Source organism: Vigna unguiculata, chromosome 7 (assembly GCF_037176805.1).
Source record: "Vigna unguiculata cultivar grain cowpea cultivar isolate G323 ecotype 2 chromosome 7, ASM3717680v1, whole genome shotgun sequence".
NCBI classification, from domain to species: domain Eukaryota; kingdom Viridiplantae; phylum Streptophyta; class Magnoliopsida; order Fabales; family Fabaceae; genus Vigna; species Vigna unguiculata.
This window is the reverse complement of record NC_140798.1, coordinates 28108984-28117941: the sequence shown is the minus strand read 5'-3', so window position 1 is coordinate 28117941 and position 8958 is coordinate 28108984. Positions and strand designations below refer to the sequence as shown.

At 34.8% G+C, this 8958-nt stretch overlaps 1 protein-coding gene across 1 annotated transcript; it reads left to right on the top strand.

Annotated features, from left to right (window-relative positions):
- The first annotated feature begins 6077 nt into the window (after positions 1-6077).
- Positions 6078-8298, top strand: LOC146884741 (uncharacterized). The gene is made up of 5 exons (XM_085676009.1): positions 6078-6710; positions 6793-7016; positions 7093-7350; positions 7424-8176; positions 8274-8298. Exons 1-5 carry the CDS (start codon positions 6078-6080, stop codon positions 8296-8298), a joined length of 1893 nt encoding a protein of 630 aa, XP_085532135.1.
- The last annotated feature ends 660 nt before the right edge of the window (positions 8299-8958 follow it).

Sequence of the window (8958 nt, the reverse complement as noted above, 5' to 3'; positions counted from 1 at the left end):
AATAATATTATTTTAAGAAGAAACTAAAATATTTTTCTAAATATTATTTTAATAAATGACCAAGTAATAAGAAAACATAAAATGACAAAATTAAATATGAAAATATATAAAAAACTATCTTTTAAGTAAAATGGTTTATAACGTAAATTTTTTAATAGGTAATATATATATATATATATATATATAACTTTTTAAAATACTATTACTTTATATTTTAAAAAATAAAAATAAAAAATATTTTTCTAAGTTTAATTTTATTAATGACCAAGTAATTGTAAATCATATTAAAACTGAAAAAAAAATAGTATCAAAAAATTATAACTTAAATATAAGTTATTCCTTTAATGATTTATTAAATGGCCAATTAATTATATGTTATAAAAGGAGAACATTAAGAATAAAGAAATAGTATAGATAAATTAGTTTAAAAATCAAATAAATGGATAGAAAATAGAATACATTTTATGTACATGTGACAACAAAACAAATATAAATTAAAAGAATAAAAAATAAAATAAAAGGATAAAAATGTAAAATAATTTATATGCATATGTGACAGAAAAATAAATATAAATAAAATGAAATTAAAAATGTAAAATAAATAATTTTTTTTTTTTTACATTTATCACAAAAATAAAATGGGTGATAAAGTAAATTTCCTAATATATTGTTTTTGTAACATCTCATTTAATAGTTTTCACGCTACTAAATAAAATATTATATCATGATCAAACAAGTAGATAGTAGGAATAAACTGTTATAGAGTGCTGATACAGTCATCTAAAATAACCATATAAGTCCCTATCAACATGTATAGTCTATACAAGGAAGAGTTAATTTATACATCACAAAACTCCATAGAGCATAACCCAAAAGCTACTACTGGATTTCCAAGCCAAAGGTCAACTCCTGTCCAATTATAAGGTGATCATTGCAAAGGAGAGAACATACAAATAGAACAACATAGGCAAGAAGGGTAAGCTAACTTAATTAAGAAGAATCATGCAGTTCCAATTATGAGTATTAATTAATTATGTTCACAATTATCAGAGTTACTTAAACCATCACATCATAGCACAAATATAAGACTCTAGACTCAATATTTGGATTGTGTAAGCGACATTGGATCTCTTAGTGGCGTGCACCTGTGACGGTCCCCAAACTCTGCAGAGTTTAGACGCAAGGGGTTATCACCCGACCACTCCCAGGGTAAGTCCCCTTCGCGTCTAAGACTTGATCAAGTCCAAAGACTAGGACCTCCTGCTACTCCTCACGACATAATCCATTCTGCTCTATCTGAGCGTGAATGATTATTGGAGTTTCAGGATACCAACCAATACGAAGTCCTTATGTCCTTACACACACTAACATACTCTTTTGAATTTCCCTTGAAATTCTAATTCAACCACATCTCCTCTTATTTCATATTCATCCAATTTCACCACTTACAATATTAGCAACAACATTCCAAACATATAAGGGGCTAGTTGCACAAGTTCACATTCAAACATATAATCTCGTCCATTAAAACAGAACATCAAATACCCCTACAGTGGTTCTCGCTTAAGCTAGAAGATCTAGCCCAAGCGAGAGGCCATCTCGCTTAGGCGGGTTATTCTCGCCTGAGCGAGACACTAATAGTGGGCAAAAATAAAAATATGGGCGAACTCTCGCTCAGGCTAAGCTGGTTCGCTTAGATGAGAGTGTCTCTCGCTCAAGCGACCGCAGCTCGCCTAGGCGATACTTCGTGCAAGAATAGGGGTGGGTTTTCTGGTGTTTTCGCTCAGGTGAGAGCCACTCACCTAGGCGAAAATACCAGATTACGCACCTATTCCCACATGCAGAAGCCCAGATTCTTCACACAATTTCAAACACACCCAATTGTGCAGTTCAAACATCAATTTAACACTCAAACACGCAATCCAGAGCCAACAGAACATATGTCCATACGAATTTTAAGAAAATGGTTAGCTTCCCTTACCTTTTGAAATTACCACTTGTAAGTTCAGCTCTCAACAGGGAGATAACTCAATTTCACAACCTAAGGAATTGGATTTATAAATACTAAGAGTGAGAATGGAACCCTAACTCGACTCAGAAATATTGAAGCATCCAAAATTCAAAAATTTGAAGACAAAGAAGAAATTGGAGTTAACTTACGCGTGGGGAGGAGATGTACAGCTTGAGGAAGAGATTATGCACTAGCCTCAGGCTTGATTGTTGTTACAGGAAGGGAGGAAGTGATCAAAATTTGGATTGGAGCTCAAGCCCTTTTTGTTAGAGAGAATTGGAGGAAACAAGGAGAGAAGAAAATGATACAGAGTGATGGTGAGAGTATGTTGTTCTGTGTGTGGTAGAAGAGAGAAAAAAGGGAGTAGTAAAAGGGGTCTCACAGTTTTCTTATATTATAATGTTTAATTATGAATTAATATTTTAAATATAAGTTATTATTTAATAATAAATATATTAAAAATACATTAGAATTTTTTTATTGATAATTAAAATGGGTTTAAGGACACTTGTCAACAAAACCCTTAAAACCTAACCTTTTAGGACACTTGTCAACAAAATAAAATAGATAATGTAGTAATTTTGGTAGTATCTTCTTTTCTTAATATATAATATAATAAATATAATAGATAATGAATAATAGATTTGGTTTCTATATGTATTATTTTTGTTCAATTTAGTCTCAATTTTTTTAAAATAGAACAATTTTGTCCCTCTTCAAATTGAGACTAAAAATTGAGACTAAATTTAATTTTTATATAAATGTTATAATGATATTTTTAATAAAATTCACATTTTTATTAAATATTTTGGTTTAGGGTCATAATTAGTTTAAAATTAGAACGAAAATTGTAAATATGAGGACTAATTTTAAAATTTTAGATCTATGGTGTTAGTTGTCATCTTTAAAATTTTCGTTCTAATTTTAATATAATAGTAACCTTCAACCAAATTTTTTTAATAAAAATATCATTATACGTTTTATATAAAAATTAAATTTGGTATCAATTTGGGAAGAGACAAAATTGCTCAATTTTAAATAAAATTGGAACTAAATTGAACAAAAATAAGGAATATAGGTATCAAAGTAAATATAAAACATTAAGTCTAAATCATGACAGACGATTGCATTAACATGTGCACATTTTTTTTAAAATTTTAAAAAATTAAAAAATATTAAAAATATTAAAAAACCACAAAGGGAAACATGGAGTCACTGTTCTTTAACGTTAATTGTTTAAACGACGTTAGCAAAAAAAGACCAAATTGAACAAAATTGACGTAAATTAAGACCTTTTTGAACAAAAAATATAATATTATGACTAAAATAGCAAAATTGAACGAAAATAGGAACTAAATGTGTATTTTGACCAAACTGGAATTAGTCCATCTTCAAAACTTTGACCTAATTTAGTCTCCTAACTCTATAAATGTGTAGATTTAGTCCATTTAATCATTTTAGGTTAAGTTTAATTGACGTTTCAAATGCGTTTTATGATAACATTTGAGTTGTTTGCACCATTTAATACATTTTCTCTTCAATGTTAGCTAAAAAATATCTTGAAACACACTTGAAATGTTAAATAAACTTAACAATATTTGGTTAAAAGGATTAACCCACACATATTGGGATACTAAATTGGACTAAAGTTTTGAAGATGAATTAATTTCTAATTTGCAGTAAAAGTTAAGGGATTACAAAAATATTTAACCTTATATTTACACTGTATGGGTATGCGGTTTTTACACTTATTCTACTCTTTTTACTTTGCTATAATACAATTTTATTAATTGGTAAAAACTATTTGATGTCTTTTGGACCTAAAAATTAGGTGAGTCAACGCGGGTCTGGTCCATAGGGTCGACCTACTTGCCCTCCAAGAAAAGGGTGGGTCGGGTTGGAGTTTTCAATCCGTCAACCCATTTTGACCCAGTCTGCTTAGCTGGCCAAATTGACGAGTCAAAGGCAGACCAACCTGCCCTGACCCGCTGGTTCTTTTTTTTTTAATTTTTCCTTTTTAATTTCTTTTTTAAATTTAAAATAATTAAAAAAATTAAATTTTCTATATTATAATTTTGTATAAATTTAAATATGCAATACTATTATAATTTAAAGGTTAAATCATTCCATAGGTCCCCAAATTTGTAGCGAATTCTCAAGTTGGTCCCCCAATTTTCATTTGACTCAATTGGGTCCCTAATTTTGAAAAACTGCAACAATTCAGCCATAACCGTTAACGGCCGTCAAAGACTCGTAAATGAATAGTGACTGGGATTGCTGAGGCGTTGTTTTTCACTGACGTGGCTGGATCACAATTAATTACTAATTAAGTTTTAAAAATTATATTTTAAAAATTAATAATACAAATGCTCGAGAATACCAGAGGTGTTATGTTCTGAAAGAGATTTGGGGGAAAAGTAGTGACCTAGGGTTCTTGCGTGAAGAGAAGCGAAACAATCTGAAGAGAATAGAAGGGGCAGAAGGTGGTGGAATCGAGTTGCTGTAGAGGATTTCCATCATCTGAATCGCGATTTGGTATAAATAGAAGCGCAGAAGGTGAGTTTCTCTGCATGGGTTTTCTGAATTTGGGAATAATTTTTTCGGTGCATGTTCTGATGTTTCTTGTTTGGGGAACCAGAGTATTGATTGTTGTTTGTCGATGTTTAAATATACATTTTTTGGCCCACCATGTGTAAATGGTTTTGCATTGTGGTCCCCCATGTTTAAAGTGTTGTTGTAGTGTTTTTTTCAGTGTGTTCTGTATTTAATATATGTTTCATATTTTTTTTGTCGGTATATGATTAATATATAGGTTTATGTATCTATTTCTATACATTTTTGCATGGACGAGGAATTTGAGGTGGTTTTTCACCATGGAGGTAAATTCATAAGTGATGGGAAGTTGCGGTACGAATATGGGGAAACTACTAGGTTATCGTTTGACCCAGACTGCTGGAGTTATTTTGTTGTTTTAAGCGTGATAAAAGGGATGGGGTATGTTGGAGATAATAAGTTGTGGTTCTCAGTTGGAGGTTCTTTAGTATTGGATGACAGATTGCAGCTTCTGTGTGATGACAGTGGTGCGTTGCTTATGGTTAATATCGCAAGACTGAATGCTGAAGTGCATTTATTTGTGGAACACTCATTGTCTGAACCCCAAGTCATTGAAATGTTGGAGTATTATTCGGATGAACCTGAGACACAGGAGGAGGGTGAACTTCAGGCTGAGAATCAAAGTGTTCCTGTTGCATGTGAAGGTGAATGTGATGTTGAGATAAGGGATGTGGGAACTGAGGCTGATATTGGTGGTGTTTTAAGTGAAGGTGAAGGTGAGATCAGGGATGATGAAGTGCAGTGTGAAGTTGAAGGTGATGGTGAGATGAGGGAGGATGGAGTTGATTGTGAAGGTGAAGGTGATGGTGAGTTAAGGGATGTTGAAGTCAATTGTGAACCTCAAGGTGCGGGTGAGATGAGGGATGATTTAAGGGATGTTGAAGTTACCAAAGAAGTTGCAGAAGATGTGGGGCATACTAAGATAGAAGAAGATGGTGATGTTCACAGTTGGACTGAGTCTGGACCAGATGATAGCATGGATGAGAGTGCTGACAACCTACTAAATGTTAGTATTGATTGTGATATTGATGATGAACTATGTCATAAAGAGTGGTCTGGTAATGTAGATGTTGAAGTTGAATCTGGTTCTCGTGGACAATCAACTGCCTCTAGGCCAGAAGTGAACCAAAGCTATGACACTGATGTGGAGGATGATGTTAGGGGGTTGTCGGACAATGAATGAATATCTGATGAATATATGAGTGATGTAGTAGATAGTGATGACGAGGGGTATGGAAATTTTGGGACTTTTACAATGCCCAAGACAATGACTGATTATAAATGGGAAGTGGGGACCTATTTCACTGAAAAGGAGGAACTTTTAGAAGCTATCAAATGCTATGCACTTGAAAATGGGAGAAACATAAAGTTTGTTAAGAATGACAAAAGAAGAGTGAGGCTGAGATGTATAGGTGGAAAAGGAAAATGCCCATGGACAGCTTATTGTGGTTATATGAAAGCTATTAAAACCTGGCAGCTGCGTAGAATTGTAGATAACCACACATGCAGTAGGGAATTCAACCTACGTGTACTTAGTTCAAAGTGGTTGGGTAAGAAACTGGAAAAAACTGTTAGGGAAAATCCAAGAGTAAAAGGAATTGAAATCCGGGAAAAAATCAGTAGAAAATGGAATGTTGGAATATCAAAGTGTATGGCTTATAAGGCCAAAGCCATTGCAGCACAAAATGTTGAAGGATCCTTTAAAGAACAATACAAGAGGATATATGATTTCGCGCATGAGCTTCTAGCAAGAAATCCAGGATCAACAGTGAAAGTAAATGTGGAGGAGAATGAAGGGGAGCCAATATTCAAGAGGTTTTACGCATGTTTAAAGGCATGCAAAGACAGTTTCATTTCATGCAGACCTATAATTGGATTGGATGGGGCTTTCTTGAAAGGGAAATACGGAGGAGAGCTGTTAACAGCCATTGATCGAGATGCTAATGACCAAATGCTGCCCATTGCATACGCAGTGGTGGAGGTTGAGAACAAGGATTCCTGGTCGTGGTTTTTAGAGCTCCTTATTGAGGACCTTGGTGGACCTGTAGTGTGTACATCCTATACATTTATATCTGATCAGCAAAAGGTACATGCAAATGCAATCTCATTTCCCACTTATTTTTTATATGAAAAATTATAACTTATTCTTATATTTATGATATTGTCAGGGGCTGCTACCAGCCATACAAGAACTTCTGCCTGGAGTTGATCAACGTTTCTGTGTAAGGCACTTGTATGCCAATTTCAGAAAGAAATTTCCAGCCAAAAGTCTGAGACGTCTAATGTGGAGAGCAACTACAGCCACACACCCACAAGCATGGGAAAGGGAGATGAGAAATATAAAAGATGTGAATGAAGATGCATTTAAGCATCTGATTGCAATCCCACCCAGGTAATACAATTTTCAATTCATTGTTTTCAAATGGGATTGTATGCTATCATAATTGGAATATTTCTGTTGTACTTAGATATTGGTCGAGATCTAGATTTACCTCAAAGGCTCAATCTGATACTTTGGTTAACAATATGTCTGAGGCCTTCAATAGTGTATTGCTGCATACAAGGACTAAGCCTGTGATAAGCATGTTGGAGGATATTCGGGTATACTTGATGAGAAGGTGGGAAAAAAACAGAATGAAGATACAATCAATATCAGGATCCATTTGTCCCAGAATTATGAGCAGATTTGAAAAGGAGTCAGAATTAACAAAGTATTGGATTCCTAGGTAAGGATTGAACTTTGTTTACCCTGAAAAAATGAAAGCTGTCTAATTATTGTTGTTCTATGTGTTCTTGCAACTGGTCAGCAGAGAAATTATTTGAAGTTAGGCATGTGTCGCAGTTAGGGGAGAGGTTCGTTGTCAATATAGATGAACAATCCTGCACATGCAGGAAATGGAGTATAACTGGTATTCCCTGCTGTCATTCACTGTCTGCAATGAAGTTTCTAAACCTCAATGGAGAAGACTTCATCCCAGCAGTCTTTAGGAAGTCCACTTATGAAGAGATATACACTTCAATTATATTTCCCATCAATGGCCAGAGTTTGTGGGAGAAAACTCCATACGCTGATGTCTTGCCCCCCTCGAAGAGAATTTTACCAGGCAGACCGAAGAAAAAAAGAAGATTGGAGCAATGGGAGATTAGAAGAGATGAGACAAGACTGAGAAAAGGTGGTTTACGTAAAACATGTCGTCTCTGTAACCAAATTGGGCACAACAGAAGGGCTTGTCCAAAAGCTATTGAAATTCATATGGCTGAATTAAGGGAAGCCCAGCAGCGTCGTCCAGGTGAAGGATCCCAGCAGCCAACTAATCCACCACAAGCATCCCAGCAACCAACTCCAACACAAGCAACCCAGCAGCCAACAACACCACATGCAACCCAGCAGCCACCTCCACCTCAAGCATACCAGCAGCCACCTCCACCTCAACCAACTCAGCACCCACCTCCAGCTCAACCATGTCAGCAGCCACCTCCACCACAACCATCACACCAGCCATCACGAGGTGCATTAAATGCCAGAGTGAAACTGAATGCTTTTCATTCACTGTATGTAGAATCATATTTAAAATTACATAACTGTATACACTTAAAAAAGTAAATCGAAATAACTTCCAATTTCATTCATACTCAAACATAAATACAGTACTGGAAATAACCATTCCAAATAAGATACCCAGTTTAACCACTAAGGGACACTACAACAACTAATCACGCATTCTTTATCAGGACTGACAACACTATTACATTAACCACACAAACAAAGATAACCATCCCAATCAACACCTTCATCCATTTCTCAAATATGGCAACTGATTTCTCCAAGTTAATAATCGTTTTCCTATCACCATCACTTTCTTCAGTCTTCACCATAATTTCACCCCTTCCTTCGCAATTCTCACTGTTACCAATCTCTTCAATGCCATCTTCAGTCCACCATTTAAAGTAATTGCATCCACCATCTTCATATCCACTCTGCGAAAAAATTACACAAACAGTCATCCAATATACCATTCAAAAACACAAAAAAATACCTTCAACCTCTCTCACCTTATATTTTGAACAACCCCAAAATTGTTTTCCCCTGTTCTTTACTATTTTCGCAGTTCTTAAAACTGATTTCTTTCCACAGTAGCAAAGCGGTTGTGAACCCAAACTCCTCGATCCTCCAACACCACGTGAAGATAAACTAGGGTTCTTCTTCCCCCAACCATTACAAGTGCAAGAGGAACAAGAATGGCAAAGCGACATTTGAGGATGAAGAAAGAAATGCACCACTTCGAAGAAGATAACTCCAATGACGAAGACGACTTCAGCGGAGAAGATGTTGA

What these genes read in the sequence shown, in the direction of transcription:
- LOC146884741 (XM_085676009.1), top strand. Translation starts at nt 6,078, where the DNA reads ATGAAAGCTATTAAAACCTGGCAGCTGCGTAGAATTGTAGATAACCAC. An exon ending in TTATATCTGATCAGCAAAAG is followed by an intron (nt 6,711 to 6,792) that starts GTACATGCAAAT and finishes TGATATTGTCAG; the next exon opens with GGGCTGCTACCAGCCATACA. An exon ending in CTGATTGCAATCCCACCCAG is followed by an intron (nt 7,017 to 7,092) that starts GTAATACAATTT and finishes TGTTGTACTTAG; the next exon opens with ATATTGGTCGAGATCTAGAT.